The following is a 25,844-nucleotide window of genomic DNA, read 5'->3' as shown; positions in this document are numbered from 1 at the left end:
CTTAGAATTGGGTTTCCATCTGAGCTCTTGATATTCATACAAATCGTTCTCTTTCCTCAAAGGTCTCTTTAATTTTCCTGTAGGCAGTATCTATCTTACCCCTAGTGAGATAAGCCTCTACATCCTTACATTTGTCCTCTAGCCATCCCTGCTTAGCCATTTTGCACTTCCTGTCGATCTCATTTTTGAGACATTTGTATTCCTTTTTGCCTGCTTCATTTACTGCATTTTTATATTTTCACCTTTCATCAATTAAATTCAATATTTCTTCTGTTACCCAAGGATTTCCACTAGCCCTCATCTTTTTACCTACTTGATCCTCTGCTGCCTTCACTACTTCATCCCTCAAAGTTACCCATTCTTCTTCTACCATATTTCTTTCCCCCATTCCTGTCAATTGTTCCCTTATGCTCTCACTGAAACTCTGTACAACCTCTGGTTCTTTCAGTTTATCCAGGTCCCATCTCCTTAAGTTCCCACCTTCTTGCAGTTTCTTCAGTTTTAATCTACAGGTCATAACCAATAGATTGTGGTCAGAGTCCACATCTGCCCCTGGAAATGTCTTACAATTTAAAACCTGGTTCCTAAATCTCTGTCTTACCATTATATAATCTATCTGATACCTATTAGTATCTCCAGGGTTCTTCCATGTATACAACCTTCTTTCATGATTCTTAAACCAAGCTATGATTAAGTTATGCTCTGTGCAAAATTCTACCAGACGACTTCCTCTTTCATTTCTCTCCCCCAATCCATATTCACCCGCTACATTACCTTCTCTCTCTTTTCCTACTCTCGAATTCCAGTCACCCATGACTATTAAATTTTCGTCACCGTTCACTATCTAAATAATTTCTTTTATCTCATCATACATTTCTTCAATTTCCCCGTCATCTGCAGAGCTAGTTGGCATATAAACTTGTACTACTGTAGTAGGTGTGGGCTTCGTATCTATCTTGGCCACAATAATGCGTTCACTGTGCTGTTTGTAGTAGGTTACCCGCATTCCTATTTTCCTATTCATTATTAAACCTACTCCTGCATTACCCCTATTTGATTTTGTATTTATAACCCTGTATTCACCTGACCAGAAGTCTTGTTCTTCCCGCCACCGAACTTCACTAGTTCCCACTATATCTAACTTTAACCTATCCACTTCCCTTTTTACATTTTCTAACCTACCTGCTCGATTAAGTGATCTGACATTCCACGCTCCGATCCGTAGAACGCCAGTTTTCTTTCTCCTGATAACGACGTCCACCTGAGTAGTCCCCGCCCGGAGATCCGAATGGGGGACTATTTTACCTCCGGAATATTTTACCCAAGAGGACGCCATCATCATTTAATCATACAGTAAAGCTGCATGCCCTCGGGAAAAATAACGGCCGTAGTTTCCCCTTGCTTTCAGCCGTTCGCAGTACCAGCACAGCAAGGCCGTTTTAAGGGACATATCAGCGACATAATAGGCAAATGGATATCAGCACTTGCATGTTTGGTATTTGCCTTACAAAGAATAAACATAATGCTGATAGTATACAGAAGGGGAATTTTGTACTTAATACAGAAGGGCAGAACCATGAACATTTTGGAGGAAATGTAAATTTAGATCATCTCAAGACTCGCACTAAAGATCCCTTAAATGAACAAATGCATATTTAATAGAATATTTCTAGACAACTTCAATTCAGACTTTCAAAAAATGGTGAACATTAGTTGAATGCTCCTTGTAACTGTTATCAGTACCTCACTCTCATTATGTGTTCAATATTTCTATGCCATTTTATTACTTATAGTATGAGAAGTCTTGTGACCAGGGCCTCACGTTAGGTAGACCGATCACTGCTTGCAAGTCTTTCGATTTGATGCCACTTTGGCTACTTTCACGCTGATGGGGATGAAATGATAATGATTCGGACAACACAACACCCAGTCCCTGAGCGGAGAAAATCTCCGACCCAGCCAGGAATCGAACCCAGGCCCTTAAGATTGACGTTCTGTCACAATGACCACTCAGCTACCAGGGGCAGGCATTATGAGAAGTTATGTAAGTATATGAAGGCATTTTGTGTCTCTGCATGGTCATGAAGTGTTTGACTCTGATGATGATTCAATTTAGTGGCTGTACTTTTATGTGTGACTAATAGGTATGTATTTACAATACATGGTTTTTTGTGGCATGATGCTGCATGTCACTGTACTTTATATCCATCCTTTAAGTAATACAATACATGAAATATTATATACAGTCGGGAAAATTATGTAATACAGGAACTTTTTAATGGATTTTCTAGTTTGTGGATATGTGTGTTTTGTACCAGTGTTAATAAAATTTGGATGGTCCCCATTTCCCCTAACCTTAAGCTTACCTTACGCCCTACGCTACCAAATCTTTTGTATCAAGAAACCTGCATGCATCTTAAATGTAGTACTTGGAAGTGATGTTAATACACTGAAGCTGATTCTCACCTGTTTTGACCAATATGGTGTTCATTGCTGACATATGCAGCAAGCAAGAATCTAGTTTCAAGAGATTTTAATCCCTTCTGTTGCATACTGATAAAGTCAGTTAAGAGAGCTATGTTTATCTGCTTGTTTTTTTATGTATTCTCGTAATGAGATGGTGTATTTTATACTTTATACAGATGGTGTATACAATGAATGATAACACGAACCATAGAGTCTCACACCATTTTAACCATGAATTTTCATGGATGTATAGTGAAACATGTACGTATTTTTCTAAGTGGTATCTCTAACCTTGCTGTATATATTAATTGCATCTGTAACAACTTGAAAAGGATCCAAGGTCAAAATTGCAATTGTGAGAATTATAATAAAAAATGTTGTCAATGAGAAATATGTTGTCATTTGAAAAAATCTCAATATGTGGTGCAATAAGCGGTATTGTGGCCCCAGCACTTAAAGTTATCTCAGAGTATGCTTGTAATTGCAGGGAGAGAAAGAGAATCAAATGGAACTGTATTTAAATGTTTCTTTCTTTTCTTTTTGCCACAGAACACAATACATTATAATCATACTCTTGCAGTTATATTACATCAGAAATTTGCTGAAGCATACATTAATTTAAAAAATTGATGTTGCTCTTACCATTGCAGTTTCTTTGGGTGCTTGTATCTGTCCCATCGTTCCTGTAGAGTCCATCCTAGAAGCTTCGTTTACAGTATTTCCCCAGATATCAAAAACAGGTTTTCGAGCACCAATAACACCTCCTACAAGAGGACCACAACTGATACCTGCAAAACATTCAAAATAAACATAATTTAACTGATTGTTGTTATGGTAGTCCCACACTATTTGTAACTATTTTCTGTGCAAACAGTTGATTATTGATCAACAATAGTTCCTTGCATTGCAGAAAATAATCAAAATCCAGGAATATTTGAGTAGACTGTTGGAAGACAACACACACACACACAAATATTTTGATCTTACATACTGAGTGATCCATTTTGAATTCAAGCTTGTACTAAAGGCATCTCACTGTTTGTGATGAGACTTGAAAAGGATGAATCATCCTAAATAATTATTGCAAATCCTGACTAGCACAGATCCGTGACTAGTAAAGATCTGCTTTCACAAGTAGTAGAGGAATAATAAACTAATGAAATTAATGATTTACCAAAACCTGCTTTACAATGAAAAGTGGTGAGAAATGTGTGAAAACCAGTGGAAAGACATGGCTTAATAAGTTTCTAATGAAGTGAGTGAGTAATTTCAGTACAGTACATACTGATCAGCCAGAACATTATGAACATTGACCTACTATTGATATAAAGCTTTCCAGGTGATAGCAGCACCACCTGATGACGAATAACTGCTAGTCAGACACACGCACTGTGCACGTAGTAATGGTGAGCGGGCTGGCCATGTGTAGAATGGGAAGGCGTGCAATCTATCTGCTTTTGACCATGGGCAGACTGTGGTGACCCAGAGACTTGGCATGAGCATTTTGGAGTCTGCATGACTTGTCGGGTATTGGAGGAGTGCTGTGGTGAGTGTCTCCAACATGTGGCATAATGAAGGGGAAACCACGTCCAGACATTGTGGGGTTGGGTGGCCATCTTTTATTACGGATGTCAGACATAATAAGCTGGGCAGACTGGTAAAACAGGACAGATGGTGAACTGCTGCAGAACTAACATCAGACTTTAGTGCTGGGCAGAGTACAAGTGTGTCTGAACACACTCTGCACCAAATACTCCTAACGATGAGCCTCCAGAGCTGATGACCCGTGCTTGTGCCAATGTTAACACCATGACATAGGCAACTATGACTGAAATGGGCATGTGATGATCAGCTCTGGATACTGGCATGGCAGAGCATTGTATGGTCTGACGAATCCTGGTACCTCCTTCATCGTGTCGATGGGAGGGTGCTAATCCATCGTCTTCCAGGGGAACAGCTCCTTGACATCTGCAGGGCTGAGACAAGCTGGTGGTGGCTCTATTATGCTCTGGGTAACATTCACATGGGTATCTGTGGGTCCAGTGGAGATCATGCAAGGCACCATGATGGCCAAGGAATATCTTACACTGGTTGCAGACTAAATACACCCCTTCACGATGATCACATTTCCCAATGGCAGTGGTATTTTTTAACAAGATAATGCACCATGTCACAAGGCCAGGAGTGTGATGGAGTGGTTTGAGGAACACAGTGGCAAGTTCCAGTTGATGTGCTGGTCCACCAACTTGCCAGATCTGAGCTCGATCGAACACATCTGTGAGATGTGATTGATCGCGGCATCACAGCTCATCAGCTCATTCCCCCCCCCCTGGAATTTATGAGCATTAGAGGTGACTTGTGTGTGCAGATGTGGTACCAACTCTATCCGGCGACCGATGGACATACTGGCTATTAGGTAGGTGGTCATAATGTTCTGGTCGATCAGTGTACTTGTTGTTCCTGTTACTAGCCTGGGTATGCTATTAATTGATAGTGTAAGAGTTGGTGATTATTATATTCACCTGTTATGTTTTAATATATAAATAGCACAGGAACTATTAATGTGTGAGTTACTGCTTATGCCAAGAACTGCTGAAAACTTTTTGGTGCAGTTTTATTGCAGTTGTTTACTCTATCTTGTTTCTGTAACTTTACTACAAACAATTTAATTTCTGTTTGCAGCATTTTAAATTTCAATGTAGCTTATTTAGAGTTTATTACCTTCTCATACAACTTCAGTGTTGCTTACTTAGTTTCAGTTTCCTAATTGCTCAAAAGTGGCTACATAATTTACCATGGTCTAAAAGCTGTGCACTATACCACTTGGCTTCATACAGTAGGTCCCAGTCCATTGTTCTTGAGAATAGGTAGAGTGAAACACAAAGCATAACAAATATCACTGGCTTCACCTGCTTGCTCTATTACTGACACCCATAGGAAATAAGCATCTGAGAAATGAATAACAGTGTCATGCAGATATGCTGTAGCATCAATTAGCATAACTAGGATTTTGCAAAGCAGTGTACTGGCCATTGGGTTTTATGCGCCCCATGCCCTCTCCCCCCCCCTACTCTTCCAATCCTTCAAGGCCCTTGCCTTCACTGTTATTGAACACACCTGTGATGCCATAAATCAATATGTGCGTACTTTGGACACAGCTCTGATCAATCTCTGAGAGTGGTGAGTGGTAATTTAACAGCTATAATGGTTCTCCAATACTGCTAATGTTCTATGGAGTCCATACCACAATGTGTCAATATCGTCATAGGGGTAGGCGGAGGTGGAGGGGGGATGGGGTGGCAAGAGAGTGCTACAGCTTTCTAGATGGGTGAAAACAGATAAATTATAGCTGAGGGAATTGTAAAATGTGAGGACATAGGCTATGATGAGAGGGAAAAGTCCAAGAATCAAACAATGACTGGCAGCAATGATTCAGTTGCAAGCATTACAACTTCATTTTTTGTGAATATGATGTTCTCATACATTTCTTTCACTGACTGTACAATCTGTATTGTCCCTGCTAGTGATCTTTGCACACAAGCTTATTCCACTAAAATATTCCTTACTTGAATTCTATTCTGTTCAGATGGAACAATATCAATCACAATATAGAAGTCAATACACATTATAAATTAACAATCAAAATTAAAGAAACAAGTTAATTGAATGACAAATATTTTGACAACATTTACACAATGTGCCCAAAAGCAATACATACCAACTCTGAGATGGAAGTTATTGAAGGAATGTTTGTTAACATCATCAAGACGTTGCTTCATTGCTAGAGCAAAATCTACAAGGGCACACAGATGTTCCAGTTCATCTTCATCTGGCTGTACACAAAAAAGTTAATAAACATATGTTCTTTCATATTTAAGACAGAATATACTGGAACTGTTTTATTACATCATGTTATTCTTTGCAATATTAATTTGTACATTTATAAAACTATGTGTCTTTGAAAGTACGTGCATTTACAACATTGTAAATAAATTTTTATAGCATTATCAAGTATTAACATCTCCTGAAATATTTCGTAACTCAGATTATACATAACATAAAGGACACAGATTTTGGGATTAAAAAAACTTACTATGAGTCTGTCTAAACTATACTGATGGAGAATCATACAAATACTGAAACAAAATGCTGTGTACTCATAATAAGGCAAATATAAACCAAGTCTGTGTTATGGTTCTTGGTGTTTTAACTTTTTTGAAATATATGTGATACTAGCAAGCAACCTGAAATGCACAAATGATACAGTCTGAAAGCAAAACTGATTGTGATACCTTGTGAGTGGGGTTTAGACCAGAAGCAGCCATATAAGTAGATGCAACTGTTTTGACTTTCTCAATGCACTTGAATCGCGGTTCATCTAAGAGCTCATCAAAGTCAGCTGTAAAAAACACAGACAGATGAAACAGCAATAAATTATGACATGATATTACTGCAAATACATGGCTGAGGAATACATAACTAGTCACTTGTTATGAGAAGCAATGGGTGGTTGGTAAACTGAATAGAAGAATTGTGCCAAACTTTCAAACAGATTATCTCTTTGGGTGAAGCAATGAAAATCAGTATCTATGTGATGTTGAAGTGTAGTGATGCCAGAAGTTAAAGGGTCTCAAGGAAAAATGTGATACCAATTCGGCATTCAGCAGCCCTCCCCTTGTTAGACTTAAATTTGCAGTAGGGCTACCTAACTCTTCACCTCTCACTTTCTACTCCAAAGATCTCTTGGAAAAAGGTCTCTTTAGCTGATTATCTACAGAATTCATCATGTTGCTTGCACAATCAAGCCAACCAAAGGATAATGTCACATCTAACCAAAAGAATTTAGAAAGTTATGCTTAATAATTCAGTCAATGTAATCAGAGGAGATTCCTCTGACGTTGGAGAAATCACATGTGGATTTCGCCAAGGATCAATCTAAGGTCCACCACTGTTCCTCATATATGTAAATGTTTTTCCATCTAAAATACTACAAGCAGAATTAGTTATTTTATAAGTGGTAAAAATGTCATTGACTGGTTTTCTGGCATCTAGAGGTGTAACTCACAGTGAGAAAACAATAAACAGGGTTGAAGCTTCAAACATTTTAGTCATCCCTATTGATGAGAATTTAAATTGGACAAAGCTCATTTCAAAATTCTTAAAAACGGCATAGTTGAGCCACATTTGCACTTAGAATCATTGCAAATCTTGGGGAGAGATGAATCAGTGGGTTGACATATTTTGATATTTTCATTCATTAATGTAATTTGGAATAATGTTCTGGGGTAATACATCTTTAAGAAAGAAAGTCTTCATTGCTCAAAAATATGCTGTAAGAATAATATGTGGGGTTCAGCCACAATCATCTTGTAGACATTTGTTTAAGGAGTTGGGCATTCTGATTACTGCCTCACAAAATATTTATTCCCACATGAAGTTTGCTGTAAATAATTCACTGCAATTCAAAATGAACACTGTTGTACATAATTATAATACCAGAGGAAAAATGAATCAAATAATTACTCAACTTTAAGGTTGTCTTTAGCACAGAAAAGGGGTGCATACTGTTGCAACTAAAATTTTTGGTCTCTGATCCAGTGATATAATTTGTCTTACACACAGAATAGGAAAATTTGAAAATGAACTAAAATGGTTTCTCCTTCACAACTCCTTCTATTCTGTTGAAGAATTTCTAATATTGTATTGTGTAAAAGGTGGTGAGAGGAATTACTATCTCATTTCTGTATATTTAATAACAACAATTAAAAAGAGACTTATGACTTATAAATCTTCAGTACACAGACATATTTACAAATTAATTTGCAATGTGAATGTTTAGTGACACACCCCACATCATTACGAGTTACCATGTAAATGATCTGTGGAACATAAATGCTTCATTTGCATTTCATTGGTACTTCTGTTGTTTCAAAAACATATCAAAATTATCATTAAGTGAATTTAGAAAAACATAGAGTTTCACTGTAAATTTGTATGTACCATACGTCACAAGAAGTATGTCAATTGCTTAAGTTAAGACAACGATTCTGTACTGAGCAATGTTATTCCTAGTCACTGGTTTTGCCAACAGACAGCAATGAAAATATGTCTTTATTGTATTTAATGTCTGAATATCTTTATAAAAACTAAAACTAAGCTTGTGCTTCAGACATCACAAATGAAAAAAGTCTTTTTTGTTATTTCAGAAACTGACATTGACACCCCAAGTGTTTTAGAGTAGGGTTCGGTCTAGGCCAAAAGAATTCACTTACTTAACAACACATTACTTTAGCACAATAATTATGGATAAATGTCAGTCTACGCTTCTTTGAAACTGTCTCAACAAATTTGTCACTGCATGAACTTGGTCACTAGGAGCCAGCATATGACTTAACTAACATTTTAAGGCTTTGACCCTCTGAGGTCTGTACAACATAAGAAAAGTCACTATAAGTTCATAAAAACTTTTCAATGTTGAGTGCCAAACGAAATTAAATCAAATCAAGTTTTTATTATCAATCACTATACTTCATATAATCAAAGATTGTGACATATTTGACTTGTTGATTCCAAATCTGTATATAAACTTAATCTATGGTAATAATACATGTATTACTTCCTACAGCCAGGTGTTATATTACAAGCTTATCATTAAAAGTTTATATAATACAGGTATTGTCTGTGGCTAGGTAACATGGAACTTGCTCTATGTCTAGTCTAATGTAAATGCAAGAAGCACTTTCCCTTAAAAAGTTGTGGGGTTCTCTTTGTGTGTGTGTGTGTGTGTGTGTGTGTGTGTGTGTGTGTGTGTGCGCTTGTGTCTGGACATTAGATTTAGTTTTTCAAATAAGGATTTGTAGTGTTGTTTCTTTTTAGCTCCATGGTTCGGATGGCCTTTTTTTCTTTGAAGTCTAAAAGCTTTGAGTAGATTAGTTCTCTCAGACCCCTCCCCAGAAAATTATAATATACCTAGTGACTGAAACATGAACAATGGAGGCCAAATACTTCCAGTATAAGATGTCACCTTTGTTCTGCCAATGGCCTTGTCAAAGATGTGCAGAGGAGCAGACATAGATTCTCTTGCCCTTGGGGTGGGAAACTGCCTCTAAAGGCTGAAGAATCAGCAATGATCATCAGCATGAGGATGAAGATTGCAATGGAAACCACTGCATTAAAGACTCATAATGTGTATCCATAGGACATGTGACCTGTAATTGAAGAAGTGTTGTGACGATCACTCCACTGGCAAAAGATTATGCATTAATTCACCACTAGGATTTCTTGTATGGGACTGCCAAGTGGGAGAAGACCATGAAAAAAGGTAGAATAACATTCTATATGTCAGAGGATGGAAAGTCACAAATTTGAACACATTAGGAAAGAAAGAGAACTTGAAAAGGGAAATGAAAGACTCAGTCTAGTTATAATAGGGGCCAGTGACATGAAATGGAAAGAAGATAAGTAATTACGGTCACATGAATATAGGGCAATATCAACAGTGGCAGAAAATGATGTAACAGGAGTAGGATTCATTATGAATAGGAAAGTAGGGCACTGGGTGAGCTACTGGGAACAGCTCAGTGACAGGGTTGTTCTCTTCAGATTCAACAACAAACCAACGCCAACAATGATAGTTCAAGAATACATGCCAACCTTGCAAGCAGAACATGAAGAGACAGAGTCCTTATGTGAGGATACTGATTGGTCAATTCCGTATGTGAAGGAATACAAAAACCTGATAACTGTGGGGGATTGGCATGTGGTTGTAGGGGAAGAAATACAAGAAAGGGTTGCTGAAGAATATGGACTTGGCAGTAGGAATGAGAGAGGAGAAAGACTAACTGAGTGGTAAAATTGTCTCAGGTGATCAGCCAAATGGTGGTGTCATCTTGCCACAACATTTTAATGAATTTTGTGCCCATCATCCTCAGGTGAATGGATACAAAACTCATTGAAATGTCGAGGAGACAGAATGATGCCACCACTCGGCTGATCACCCAAGAAAACTTTTTTTATTGGATTACATTGAGAAAGCCTGCTATGACATATAGACTAATTGAGTTCTGCAGTAAATTTTAGATGGTAATAATGGAACTCTGCTCAAGAATCACAAATAACTACAAGTAACTACCATGGCAGAATACTGTCAAATGATATTTCACAAAACCCAAAGAAATTTTGATATTATGTAAAGCCTGTTAGTGGCACCAAAGTTGGTGTCCAGTCAATCATGGGTGTGTAAGAAACTGAAACTGAGAGTAGCAAAGCAAAAGCTGAAATGCTTAAGTCCATTTTCAAATGTTCATTTATACAGGAAAACTCAGTACAACTGCCCCAATTTAATGCTCATACCACTGACAAGATGAATGAAATAAGTATTAATGTTAGTGATGTTGAGAAACAGCTGAAATCATTAAATTGAACACAGCTCCAGGGCTCAAAGAAATCCCTGTCAGAGTCTGAATTTGTGGCTGAGTTATACTATAATATAACATAGATGCCTTGAGCAAAAAACCACGCCCAGTTCTTGCAAAACAGCATAGGTCACAACCATTGACAAGAATAATAGTAGAAATGATCTACAAAACTACTGTCCAATATCCTTGACATCGATTTGTTGTAGACTCTTAGAGCATATTCTGAGCTTAAACATAATGAGGTATCTTGAACACAATGACCTCCTCAATGCCAACCAGCATTGATTCCAAAAAACATTCATCATGTGAATCTCAACTTGCATTTTTCTCAACATGACATACTGAAAGCTCTGGATCAAGGCAGACAGGTATATATAGTACTTCTTGGTTTCTGAAATGCATTTGACTCAGTAATACACTTATGCTTATTGTAGAAAGTAAAATCATATGGGGAATAAAATTAAATTAGTGACTGGACTGAGGACTTTTTGGTAGCGAGGCACAGCATTTTATCTTGGGTGGAATGTCATCATCAGATGTAGAAGTAACTTCGGGTGTGCCGCAGGGAAGTGTGATAGGATGCTTGCTGAGCATGTTGTATATTAATGGCCCTGCACACAATATTAATAGTAACCTTGGACTTTTTGCAGATGATGCAGTTATCTATAATGAAGTACTGTCTGAAAGAGGCTGCATAAATATTCAGTCACATCTTGATAAGATTTAAAAGTGGTGCAAAATATTAAGAAAAGGATGGTTGCTACTCCCCATACTGGGGAGATGCTGAGTCACAGGTAGGCACAACAAAAAGACTTTCAGAAAGATGCTTCTAGCCAATAAGGCCTTCATCGGAAGAACATATACATACACAATCATTCAAACTCAACTCACACACACACGTGACCACAATCTCTGGCTGCAAGCAGCAGTGCATGGAGGAAGGGGTGGATAGCAACGTAGGGGTGGGGGATGGTGAAATGCTGCTTGTGGGAGCATACAGGAACGAGGTGGAGAGAGTGTACAGCAGCTAGGTGCAGTCAGGAGGTTAGACAGAGGGCACAAGGGGAGGGGGGGGGGGGGGGGGGGGGGTGAAGGTAGAGGAAAAAGTGAGAAGTAAAAAGATTGTGGGTGTGTTGGTGGAGCAGAGGCTGTGTAATGCTGGAATGGGAACAGGGAAGGTGCTAGATGTGTAAGGACAACAACTACAGTAGGTTGATGCCAGGAGGATTTTGGGAACATAGGGTACATTGCAGGTAGAGTTTCCACCTGCAGAATTCAGAAAAGCTGATGTTGGTGGGAAGGATCCAAATGGCACAAGCTGTGATGCAGTCACTGAAATGAACATCGTGTTGGGCGGCGTGGTCAGCAACTAGGTGGTCCAGCTGTTTCTAGGCCACAGTTTGTTGGTGACCATTCATATGGACAGATAGCTTGTTGGTTATGATGCCCATGCAGAATACAGCATGATGGTTGCAGCTTAGCTTGCAGATCATGTGACTGGTTTCACAGGTAGCCCTACCTTTGATGGGATAGGTGATACTTGTGACTGGAATGTGGTATGTGGTGGTGGGAGGATGTGTGGGACAGGCCCTGCATCTAGGTCTATTACAGGAAGATGGGAGCATGGGTTGTTTAGGGGTGGATGAGGATGTTGTGTATGTTTGGTGGGTTGTGGAATACCACTGTGGGAGGGGGGCAGGATGGTGGGTAGGACCTTCCTCATTTCACAGCATGATGAGAGGTAGCTGACACACTGGCAGAGAATTTGATTCAATTGCTCCAGTCCTGGGCAGTACTGAGTCACAAGGTGAATACTGTGGCTCAATACTGAGGCTTTGGGAGGTTATGGGCAAGTGGAGAGGTAAGACACAGATATGTCTTTGTACTGGGAGGGTAATTACGGCCTTTGAAGGCCCCACTGAGTCCCTTGGTTTAATTCAAGAGGGATCGCTCATCACTACAGTACGACAGCCACAGGTGGGCTGGCTGTATGGAAGGGGACTTCTTGGTATGGCACTGGTAGCAGCTATCGAAGTGGAGGTATTACTGGTGGTTGGTAAGTTTGATACAGATGGAGATACTAATTTAGCCATCTTTGAGGTGTAGGTCAACATCAAGGAAGGTGACTTGTTGGGTTGAGTAGGATCAGATGAAGTGAATGGGGGAGTTGTCGTTGGTTCTGGAGGAATTTGGATAGGGTGTCCTCATCCTCAAAATCCAAATCACAAAGATATCATCAAAAAATCTGTACCAGGTGACGGGTTTGAGATTCTGGGTGTTTAGGAAGGATTCCTCTAGATGCCAATGAACAGAATGGCATAGGATGATGCTGCCTTGCTGGTAGGGTTTTGACTAACTCACATTGTGCCCTGAAATGAGGAATGTCCTACCTACTATCTTCCCCCCTCCCACAGTGGTATTCCACTGCCTGCCAAAGCTACACAATAGCCTTGTCCATCCCTACACAACTACTGCTCTCAAACATAAAAAATATCCTTGTCCATTCCTATACAATCCCTGCTCACAACCCCTTGCCTCATGGATCATATCCCTGTAATAGACCTAGATGCAATACCTGTCCCATACATCCTCCCACCACCACATATTCCAGTCCAGTCACAAGGATCACCTATCCCATCAGCGGCAGGGCAATCTGTGAAACCATTCATATGACCTACAAGCTAAGCTGCAACCACTGCGCTGCATTCTACGTGGGCACGACAACCAACAAGTTTGTCTGCATGAGCAGCCACTGACAAACTGGGGACACAAAATAGCTGGGCCAACCAGTTGCTGAGCAAGCTGCCCAACATGACATTCTTCATTACACCGATTGTTTCACAGCCTGTGGCATCTAGTTCCTTTCTACCTACACCAGCTTTTCTGAACTGCACAGTGGGAACACTCCCTGCAACATATCCGACATTCCTGTAAACCCCCGGCCTCAAACTTTGTCAGCCATTATCCTTACCCATCTAGCCCCTACCCTGTTCCCGTTCCAGCACTATACAGCCCTCTATTCCACCAACACACCCACAGTCTTTTTACTTCCCTCCATTTCTGCTATCCTCCCCCTCCATCCAACAACCTCCCCACTGCACTTAGCTTCCCTACCCTCTCTCCACCTCACTCCTGTATGCTCCCAGAAGCAGCACTTTACTGTCCCAACTCCTACCATGTTATCCCTCCCCCTCCCAGTCTCCTCCTTACCCCCACCCGTCATGTGCTGCTGCTCGCAGTCTTGCCTCAGCAGCCAGAGACTATGGTTTTGTGTGTGTGTGTGTGTGTGAGCGCATGTTGTCTTGTTGGTCAAAATCTTATTTTCTGATAGTATTTTTGTTGGCCCTATCTGTGATTCGGCATCTCCACTATATGACGAGTAGCAGCTATCCTTTTCATACTATTGTCACTATTCCATCCCGGATTTTCCATTGTTCAAAGTGGTGCAAAGATTGACAAGTTGCTTTAAATGTTCAGAAATGTAAAATTGTGCATTCCACAAAAAGAAAAAAATGTAGTATCCTATGACTATAAATAATATCAATGAGCAACTGCTGGAATTGACCATCTCACAAATACCTGGGTGTAGCACTTTGTAGGGATACGGAATGGAATGACTGCTTAGGCTCAGTTGTGAGTAAAGCAGATGGCAGACTTCAGCGTACTGGTAGAATACTGGCGAAGTGTAATCAGTCCACAAAGGAGATTGCTTACAAATCACTTGTGTGATTGGTTCTAGAATGTTGCTCAAGTCTCATGGTCGTGCGGTAGCATTCTCGCTTCCCACACCCGGGTTCCTGGGTTCGATTCCCGGCGGGGTCAGGGATTTTCTCTGCCTCATGATGACTGGGTGTTGTGTGATGTCCTTAGGTTAGTTAGATTTAAGTAGTTCTAAGTTCTAGGGGACTGATGACCATAGATGTTAAGTCCCATAGTGCTCAGAGCCATTTTTTGTTGCTCAAGTGTGTGGAATCCATACTAAATAGGACCAACAGGGAATACTGAATGTATACAAAGAAGGGCAGCATGGATGGTCACAGGTTTGTATGATCTGTGGGAGTGTGTCACAGAGATACTGAAGCAACTGAACTGGAAGATTCTTGAAGGGAGGAGTATGCTATGCTGAGAAAGTCTATTAAGAAAGTCTCAAGAACTGGTTTTAAGTGATGGCTGCAGAAATCTACTACAATCCCCCATGTATTGATCACATAGGGATTGTGAGGATAAGATTAGAATAATTACTGCATGCACAGAGGCATTCCAACAGTTATTCTTCCCATGCTCCATAGATGAATAGAATGGGAAGAAACCCTAATAGCTGGTACAGTGGGACGTACCCTCTGCCATGGACCTCACAGTAGTTTTTAATGTAGGCCTTAATTTGAGGAAGAAATTTCTGAGAATACATGCTTGGAGCACAGCACTGCAGAGTAGTGAATTATGGACTGCGGGACAACCAGAAAAGAAGAGAATCAAATGATTTGACATGTGGTGCTACAGAAGAATGCTGCAAGTTAGGTGGACTGATAAGGGATATGGGAAAATTCCAAGTGGATTACATCATGATCAGACAGATATTCCGAAATTAGATATTGAATTGTAAGATGTACCCAAGTGCATATTACACTCAGATCACAATTTAATAATGATAAAGAGTAGACTGAGGTTCATGAGAATTGTCCAGAAGAATCACTGTGGAAGCAGTCACAAATGCTGCTAAGACAAACATAGGTATTAGGATAGTGACTGTGAAGAAACCTGTGTAGCAGAAAAAAAACTGCAATTAATCACCAAAAGAATGAAGTACAAAAATGCTCGCTGAAAGACTGGAATACAGCAATATAAATCACTTAGGAATAAAATAAATAAAAAGTGTGGGGCAGCTAGATCGAAACAGCTGAGGGAAAGATTTGGAACAAAATGGGTAACACATTTAAGTGATTTACATTGCAAGATCACAAGTTAATGTAAGTGCAAGAGAAGCCATTGGAAATGTGTAATACTGGTACATTTATAACCAGTGTAACCACCAGACTGTTGAATGAAGCATGCAAACTTGTGTGCATTGTGCTGTACAGGCACCGGATGTCAGTTTGTCGGGGTTCCATGCCTGTTGGACGTGGTTGGTCAATACAGTGGATGACATTTGGGATGCTGTCTGATGATGTGCCATATGTGCTCGACTGGAGACAGATCTAGTGATCGAGCAGGTCAAGGCAACATGCCAACATACTGTAGAGCATGTTGGGTTACAACAGCAATATATGGGTGTGCATTATCCTTTTGAAAACTACCCACAGAATGCTGTTCGTGAATGGCAACACAACTGGTCTAATCAATAGATTGATGCACAATTTTGTAGGCAGATTGCATGGGATACCACAAGGGTGCTCCTGCTGTCATACAAAATTGCATCCCAGAGCATAACTCCAGGAGGTCTCACAGAGAGGTTGGATGCAGGTTCTCAACTCCTTCTAACCAACACACAGCCATCACTGGCTGTGTGGAAAAACCAGCTTTCATCAGAAAACACAACAGACTTCCACCATGCCCTCCAGTAAGCTCTCCATTGATACCACAGAAGTTGAAAATGGCAGTGGTTTGAGGTCAGGAATGCAAGCTACAGGGTGTCTATCTCAGAGCTGTCCTTGAGATAATCAATTTGTAACAGTTCATTGTGTCACTCTGATGTCAATTGTTGCTCAAACTGCTGATGCCAATTGTTGCTCAAACTGCTGCTGCTGATGCAGTATGATGTGCAAGAGCCGTACGCCAATCACTATGGTCTTCCCTCTTGGTAGTACCACGTGGCAGTCCACAGCTGGTCTTCTTGTGATTGTACACTCTCACGATCACCGCTGCCAGCAATCATGTACAGTGGGTATGTTCCTGTAAAGTCTTTCTGCAGAATCACAGAAGCAACATCCAGCTCCTCGTAGCCCTATTGCACGATCTCATTTAAACCTGGTGAAGTGTTGATAATTGCATCTTTGTACCCTTAAAGGCAGTCTTGACTAACTTGAGACAGACAATGTACATTCAGACTTTTGGTAAAATATCATCCACACAATTCCGAAGACAGCAACAGCAGATAACTGCAAGAACTGTCACACAATCAGCTTAACAGCTCATGCATCCAAACTGCTGACAGGAATAATATCCAGAAGAATGAAAAACAAAACTGAGGATCTGCTATATGAAGATCAATTTGGCTTTAAGGAAGGTAAAGTCAGCAGCAAGATAGTTTTGACATTGCACCTGATAATGGAAGAAAGACTTAAAACTAGTCAAGACACGCTCATAGGTTTTTTAACCTAGAAAAAGCATTTGACAATGTAAAATGATGGAAGATTTTCAAAATTTTGAGAAAAATAGGTGTAAGCTGTGGGGAAAGATGGGTAATATGCAATATGTATAAGAATTAAGAGGGAAAATTAAGCCTGGAACACAAGGAATGAGGTGCTCAGATTAAAGAGGGTGTAAAACAGGGATACAGTATTCCATCCATATTGTTCAATGTATACAGTGAAGTGGCAATGACTGATATAAAAGAAGGATTTAACAGTGGGATTAAAAAGATATCAATGATCAAATTCACCGATGACATTGCTACCCTTAGTGAAAGTGAATAAGAATTAGAGGATCTGTTGAATGGAATGAACAGACTAGTGAGTAAAGAATATGGATTGCAAGTAAACTGGAAAAAGAGAAAGGAATGAGAAGTAGCAGAAATGAGAATAGCAAGAAATTCAACATAAAAATTGGTGATCGTGAAACAGACGAAGTTAAGAAATTCTGTAACCTTGGAAGCAAAATAACCCATGATGAACAAAGCAAGAAGGACATTAACAGCAGATTGGCACAGGCAAAGAGGGGATTCCTGGCTAAGAGTAGTTTCCTGATATCAAACATAGGCCTTAATTTGAGGAAGAAATTCCTGCAAATGTATGTTTGGAGCAAAGCATTGTATGGTAGAAAACCATGGGCAATGGGGAAACCAGAACACAAGACAATCGAACCATTTGAGATGTGAAAGAAGAATGTAGAAAACTGGGTAGGCTGAGGAAGTTTGTCTGTAGAATCAGCAAAAAAATGAACATATGGAAAACACTGACAAGAAGAAGGGGCATGATGATAGGACGTGTGTTAAGACTCAGGGAACAACTTTGAAGGTACTAGAGGGAGCTTTAGAGGATAAAAGATATAGGGGAAGACAGAGATTGAAATACATCCAACAAATAATTGAGGGTGTAAGGTGCAAGTGCTACTCTGAAATGAAAAGGTTAGTGCATGGGAAGAATCTATGGCAGACCATCAAACCAGTCAGAAGACTGATGACTATATATATTTTAAAGGAGTTTTTTGTAGACAAGATCATGATCAAAGCTATTTTTTATTGATTGGTTTTGACAGATAGGAATGTCATCTTCAGATTTTTAAAACCTTTTTTGGTTGTATGCCATGTTAACATCTTGGTGGATAGTATATTGTCCATCTCACACATTTGACAAAAATAAAATTACAAAAAGGTCTCTCACAAGCAAAAATACACACTTTGTGGAACTTGGCACTTCTACATATGTAGCACGGCTTTGATGCTTGACAGTTGTAAAATTATCAATATGCAATAAAAGTGTGTATTTATGACAATGTAAATGTAAACATTGCTCCTTGACAGTTGTTAAAATCCTCAGTATATAGTAAAAGTGTACATTTATGCCAATGTAACACTGGCATAAAAGTACCAGTACATTTTAATATATACTGTATTGCGGATTTTAACAACTGAAAAGCATCAAAGGAGTTCTGTATATGTAGACATGCCAAGTTCCAAAGGTGCATATTTTTACTTGTGGCAATCCTGTTTGTAATTTTGTTTTTGACAAACCTGCACAGAATGTAAGATTTGTGATGGTATGCACCTCTAATGAGAAACATCACAACAGATTCTCTGGAAAGTGTGTGTACCATTCGAAGGTTGGCTTGAAATATCAGCAAACAAGTGAGTAACAATGCGAATATCTAATATCTATCCTTGTCTTCAGAGCTGATTTTGTGCTCAACTAGAATTTTTCATCAATGTATTTACTCTTCTGATACCTTCTGATATAAATGAAGGCAAGTTCTATTCACAGTAACATTTCCTGTATTAAAAAATATGAAAGCAATATGAGAGCTATTTGTAAGCATACTTGCAGGTAGTTTTCTGCACACTTTACATGTAAGCAGACTCCTTGAATTCAGTTCCTAGTTACATCCAATTTTACTAATTATATGCTGTGAAATTCTTATGCTAATGAAGAATGAACATGGTAGATAATATTGTTTAGCAAATTATCTCAAAAATGTCTAACATATTCAATAAAATCTTACTTTTTATATATTTAAGGTCGTTGTGGAGTTGCCTCTTCCTGGCATTAGAAATTTTTGTGCCTTGACTTATTTGATTACATATGGTTCTAAGTGGAAAGATTTCACTGAGCATTTCAAGAAAACTCCTTTAAAATATATCCAGCTGTCAAAAAGCCATTCAAACTCTTTTTGAATAAAATCATTATGGGTATGAGGCTGCTTCATTATGAGGCACTAAAACAACTAACATGCTGATGTTTTGAGTGACTTTGCAGGGATCCTCTTAATGGCGACTTGTCATAACGTCAGTCAAGATACTCCATTTCAGTTGTTTTAGTGTTTTATAATGGAGTGGTTGAGATGTGCGAGAGCCTTTATCAATGCCTGCTCCTCCTAACATCTTTGACCTGTTGCTTGGCAACTGTGGCTCAGGCATCCCATTAGAGGGCAGCAACGTAGTGCTTTGCGAGGATGAAAGCTTGTGCATGAGCTGTAGCAAGAAGGAAGTTGGTTGAGTGTCCACTGCAGTACTGCAACTAATAGATGACATTTTGCAAATGGCTCTGTGTAGTGGCCAAGGGACTGACTTCTGCTGGTGAGTCCATTATGAGTATTGATGCAGGTGTGTTGACCTTTAATGGGACAGGCATTCTGTTGGAACTGGCCATTACCTTCTTGCCTGGGCAGTGGCTTGTTGTGGTCTGAGTTGCTGAACTCACTGCCTTACATGGTGGACAGGGGCCATTGTGGAAGTTTTAATTTCATGCAGGAACAATGTGGAATCTAGATGTTGAGCATCTGTTTTATAGCCATCAGGTGACAGGTAGTGGAACTTTGGGAAATCCCTGTTATCAAGGCACACTGCACTGTAATATTGCACTGTCCCAACTTGTTTGGGTGTGTTGATTATGCTCTGTTCTTTTAATAATCAAGCACATTTGGCAGAGGGCTGCCTTGAAAGTATACATGCACTAGGCTGGTGAGTGGATACTGACCACATGTAATCTATTTTATTTGTGTTTACATTGTAAATAACACTGCATGTGGCCGGTGGCACTGACAGAAGTACCGCTCATGTTTATTAGTACTTGGCTTCGGACATGCTCCATGCCGCTCTGGCATTGGACCTCCTTTCCCCCTTAAGGTTGTTGGGAGTCCTGTGCAGAAATACTGAGCCATGCTGCTCTCTATAGCCGTCCATAATTGCGAAAGTGTTGCTGGTCCAGGATTTTGTGCACAAACTGACCTCTTGATTATGTCCAATAAATATTCTATGGGATTCATGTCAGGCAATCTGAATGGCCAAAGCATTCACTTGAATTATCCAGAACATTCTTCAAACCAATCATGAACACTTGTGGCCCGTGATATGGTGCACTGTCATCCATAAGAATCATATCGTTGTTTGGGAACATGAAGTCTATGAATGGATGCAAATGGTTTCCAGGTAGCTGAACATAACCATTTCCAGTCACTGATCAGTTCATCGACCAGAGGACCCAGTCCGTTCCAGGTAGCCACAGCCCATGCCATTATGGAGTCACCACCTGCTTGCACAGTGCCTTGTTGACAGCTTGGGTCCATGGCTTCATCGGATCTGCATCACACTTGAACACTACCATATCTTACCAACTTAAATTGGGATTCATCTTACCAGGACATGGTTTTCCAGTCGCCTATGGTCCAACCGATATGATCATAAGCCCAGAAGAGGTACTGTAGTCAATGTCATGTTGTTAGGAATAGCACTTGCATCGGTCATCTGCTGCCATGGTCCATTAATGCCAAACTTTGTTGCTCTGTCCTAACAGATACTTTTGCTCATGCCCCACATTGATTTCTGCAATTATTTCATGCAGTGTTGCTTGACTGTTAGCACTGAAAAATCTATGTTAATGCTTCTGTTCTGTTATCAAGTGAAGGCTGTTGGCCACTGCGCTGTCTGTGGTGAGGGATAATGCCTGAAATTTCGTAGTCTCAGCGTACTCTTGACATTGCAGAGCTAAGAATATAGAATTCCCTAATGTTTTCCAAAATGGGATGTCCCAGGCCTCCACCTCCAACTACCATACCCTGTTCAAAGTCTCTTAATTCCCATTTTGTGGCCATAATCACGTCAGAAACCATTTTGCATGAATCACCTGGGAACAAATGACAGCTTCGCCAATGTGCTGACCTTTTATACCTTGTGTATGCGATACTATTACCATTTGTATGTGTGCTTATAACTATTCCATAAGTTTTATCACCTCAGTCTAGGCACTGACACTTTAAGGAATTTAAAATCTTAAAAACGTAGCTGCATGGAGGGTCTTGTTTCCTAAAGGTTTCTGTTGAAGTGCTGCTTTTATGTTTTGGTAACTCATTTGAAACATAGTTGATCATCTAAGGCAGATAGTTAAATTCTAATACTTCTTATTACTTCAATACAGCAACTCTTAATTGTACACTCTTCATTCAAATAATTAAAATCATTTTGTATTTTATACAAGAATGAATAAGTATATATGAGCTTCCACACGATTTTTCTTCTTTACAAGAGCTTTGGCTAATTTGAAATTTTCGATAGTACATCATTTATTGTTGTCGTATTGATACAACAACAAATCAAGAAACTTCATTTGTGGGCACATCCAAACATGATTTTTTCCTTTCTTTAATTCTGTTACATCCCCACATAATCCTAGTTTACTCACACTTATTAAATTATTCCTAGCTATTACATCATAGATGGATGAACTTCTTACTGAAATACACATGCTAATATTCAAGAAAGGAGGAGCTGCTCAATGCAGTATTTAAATAACTCACCAATGCATTGTTCAAGAATGTATATTCATCCACTGAGATAAAAACAAGCATTAAGACAGCCACAAAAAAGATTATAGCAATGTACAGGTGACTGTGAAATCCAAAGACTTCTTGCTGTCCATTAAGGACATTACTAACTGAACAGGAAATATCTTGATGAGAGGGAATAATGCTGTGCCCTATAAACACACCTATGAGATACAGGATCACCCGAAGTCAGCCAAGGATGCTTGCAAACTGCTGGAAAAAGATGGAATTTACAGGATTCCATGTAGTTTTGAAAACATGTACATGGATTTTATTAAAAGAACTGTCAGAAAATTACTGGAAGAACACAAGTGTAACTGTAGAAGGGGAGAAACAGACAGATCAGACTTCATGAAACATGCTTTGCTAACAGAAGATCACTGAATTTGATTTGATTTGATAGATTCTGGCAGCCACAAGGGAAACCATGAAAGGATATACAGAGGCCATAGAGATTGTTATATATCTTAAAAATTTTAATGAGGTGCAGGGTGTAAAACTGACTGATATGTATATTCCGGTGTTGAGGAAAATGTGTACCAGTATCGCACCATGGGATGACAGCAACAGTGGGCAGCAGCAACAAATGATGACTAGGTGCATTCGAGTATTCAAAACGTGTGACATCACACCTCTGTGCAGGAGTGCATTGAAACGGAATTTTACTTCTGTCAGTACAGTGTCAGGATGTGATTCGGACCTTCAAAAGTGCTACAATCCCCCTTGAAAATGCCCTCTGTATTTGGTCTTGAAATGGTAGGTTTCAAAAAGATTTTCACCTGATCACAGTATAAGGGCTAGGAATACTTTAAAAGTGTAACATTTCCAGCCATGATAGTTTACATTTTACAGCCTCAGATAGGCTGCACTGATTCTATTGTAACCTCAGGCTGCAACCTGTGACACACCACTGACCATAGAGGCATGTATTGCAGGTTCCCACAGTTCAGGTCCATTAATTACACTGCTCTCAGGTTGGTTGGTAGATTCAGCAGGAGAGGACCAAACAGCGAGGTCATCAGCCCCATCGGATTACGGAAGGATGGGGAAGGAAATTGGCCATGCCCTTTCAAAGAAATCATCCTGCCATTTGCCTGAAGTGATTTAGGGAAATCATACAAAACCCAAATAAGGATGGATGGACGTGGGTTTGAACTGTTGTCCTCCCGAATGCATGTCCAGTGTGCCAACCACTGCGCCACCTCACTCAGTGCTCTCAGGAGAGTGATGGAAACAGTCTGGTTCAACACAAATATGCTCGATTGTTTTCAACTGAACGTCCAGCAGCCACAACAATACCGTGTAGTGTCAGCCTAACCACTAGCAGCACATGTATCACAGTAAACAGTGATGCCAACAGAGGCACCACTTCTCTTCCAAGAAACTACGTGCTTGCCGAATAATCCAGTGGTATCCTTCCACTGGGCAGGTATTTAGGATGCTGTCCAGCTGGCTACAGCTAGTTTGCACTCCAGGCTTATGGCTACCATGTCTAGCAGCCCATCACTTGGAGTTCACACTTCAGCCCTTGTCTCACTGTACTTCATCACAACTGTCCTCAAGCTACTCTCTGGCTGGATCTGGTCTCAATTGTCCTTGAGCACCACTACAACACTGTACAGATCTCATCTTCAGTCATCCTCAAGCTGAACATCTCCCTGGACTTCATCTTCAACTGTCCATCAACTCAGTGCCTTGCAGGAACCTGTCTCCACTTTCACGTCGAGCAGCTTACCACTCACTGCAGACGATGATCTCATGGACATTGTCTCTATAAGAACATTCCAGTGCAACGTAAGTTATTGATAGTCAGTCTGTATCAAGTAGAGCAAAGCCACATTTGAAGAAACTGTGTTGTTGTATTTTGTGTTCGTAAGACGTAAGAAACATATCGTTGTTCCTCACTAACAGTGTACATCAGCTGTTGTGTGTTCTTCGCCTAGGTTACAAATACAGAAGATTTCATACAACCTACTGGCACTTCAGTGCCATGACTTGTGTCAGAGAAGGATAGTCATGTGACTATCAGTTCTGCATAATCTACAGTGTGCTCTTTTAAGGAAGTGGGGTCTAATATTTTGTACAGTTGAGATTATATTTACTATTTCTGTCACCAGGCAGTGACTCATTTAAAATTTAGTTATAGTATTTGGGAGTGTAAGGGACAAGTGATATTTATATCTATATTGCTGTGTAATGACCATGCTTGTTGCAACTGCCAATAATGAATACTATGCATATAATCTTTAAAAAATTGTACATACCAATAATTTCATTCAGCAAACGAATGCACTCCATTCCTTTGTTTATGTCCTCTGAATAAAATTCTGTGAAGTTGGGTATACTTGCAAACATCACTCCAACTTTGTCACGGGACTGGGAATACAGCTCCTGTTTGATTAAAATATGAAAAAATAATTGACTATTTAGGTTTCCTTTCAGAATTGAGTAAACATCTGCCAACAACTGAGTTTCTTACATATTCAGAGGCAGGCTGTTTTTTGTATGATGTGGTTGAGCTAGTGAGCTAGCAAGAGAACTTTCAAATGTAATAGTAAAAACAAAATGCAAGCAGAGAGAGAGAGAGAGAGAGAGAGAGAGAGAGAGAGAGAGAGAGAGAGAGAACAGGTACTTAGCTACAGGTTCATTTATGTAGTAGAGGCAGGGTGTCTAAAGATTTTCTGAGGATAAAATTCATGACCTTTTCACAACTTTTTCTTTACCTCTTTAGTTATATTCATGACCTCTCAACAATGTGTGTGGAACAATGACAAAAAACACTTTTGTTTATGAACCAGAAAGCTGGTTGAAATGAAAGATGAATGCAATTATTCTTGTATCACTTAAACTGTATGTCAGTGCCAATACTGTAACTGTGTATAACTTGTAGTATACTGTTCATCAAATGCTATAAAAACATTAAACTCTCACACAGGATGGGCTATAACTGTTTACAGAGATATTTGTCATCACATCAATCAAAATACAAATTGTTTTCACAAAGTAATGTAGAGAAAACTTACAATTTTCCTTGAGACCAATATAACAGTTTTGAAGGTACAAAACTTATGTAAACTGTTCAAATGTTAAACTTTTTAGCAAAGTATTCAATGTATAAGTTTCTTGCTAAACTCAAAATTTCGACACAGAGAACTTCAGGTGCTTCTTTTTCCTTTTCTATAATGATTCTTTTTTTTAATTTTGAGCTCTTTTATTTATTCAACTATTCTTCTTCTAAGATTGGCAACTTCATTTTCAAGTCTTCTACTCTTTTTGATGAAGATTTCTTCACAGCTAGTATCACTGATTTTGTAATGTCCATATTCAGTTGTTTCTCACTATTAAGAAAACCACCTAATGATTTATTGCATTGTAAACACTCCTTTTTACAATAATTGTATCATCTTGTAACTTTCAACTAAAATTTATTTGTTACCATGAAAGCCTCTTTCTAATGCAGTATTTTCATGAAACATGCATACCAGCTTCTGCACAAACTTGATGAAGCTACAGTTTGCACTCTGCAGTACATTCATCAGAAAGTAATCAAGTTTGTCCTTAATAGGATTGAAATGTTTCAGTTGTTTTTCAGAATATACACAAAATTTAAAGTATTCTCTCTTCACTATGTCAGCTGTTGAGGGAACCATGTGTTTCTTTGACACAAATACTCCCAGTGCAATTGTCACTCGAGAATTTCTCAAAATGGAGCTCTGCATAACTTTGGGTGATAAAAATGAGCCACCTTTGACTGTCTTTAATTTCAAAGGA

At 39.4% G+C, this 25,844-nt stretch overlaps 1 protein-coding gene across 1 annotated transcript in view; it reads right to left on the bottom strand.

The window, feature by feature from the left end:
* Positions 1-25,844, bottom strand: part of LOC124774910 (adenylyl cyclase 78C-like) — a 723,787-nt gene that overhangs the window by 15,021 nt on the left and 682,922 nt on the right. The window contains exons 17-20 of the mRNA XM_047249584.1: positions 24,338-24,464; positions 6,759-6,865; positions 6,185-6,299; positions 3,109-3,254 (exon numbers count right to left, since the gene is read on the bottom strand). Of these exons, the coding sequence (XP_047105540.1) occupies positions 3,109-3,254; positions 6,185-6,299; positions 6,759-6,865; positions 24,338-24,464 (495 nt within the window). The remainder of the gene's footprint in view (positions 1-3,108; positions 3,255-6,184; positions 6,300-6,758; positions 6,866-24,337; positions 24,465-25,844) is intronic.

Source organism: Schistocerca piceifrons, chromosome 2 (assembly GCF_021461385.2).
Source record: "Schistocerca piceifrons isolate TAMUIC-IGC-003096 chromosome 2, iqSchPice1.1, whole genome shotgun sequence".
Classification (NCBI taxonomy): domain Eukaryota; kingdom Metazoa; phylum Arthropoda; class Insecta; order Orthoptera; family Acrididae; genus Schistocerca; species Schistocerca piceifrons.
The sequence above is the reverse complement of the archived record's forward strand: the minus strand, read 5'-3'. Positions and strand labels throughout refer to the sequence as shown.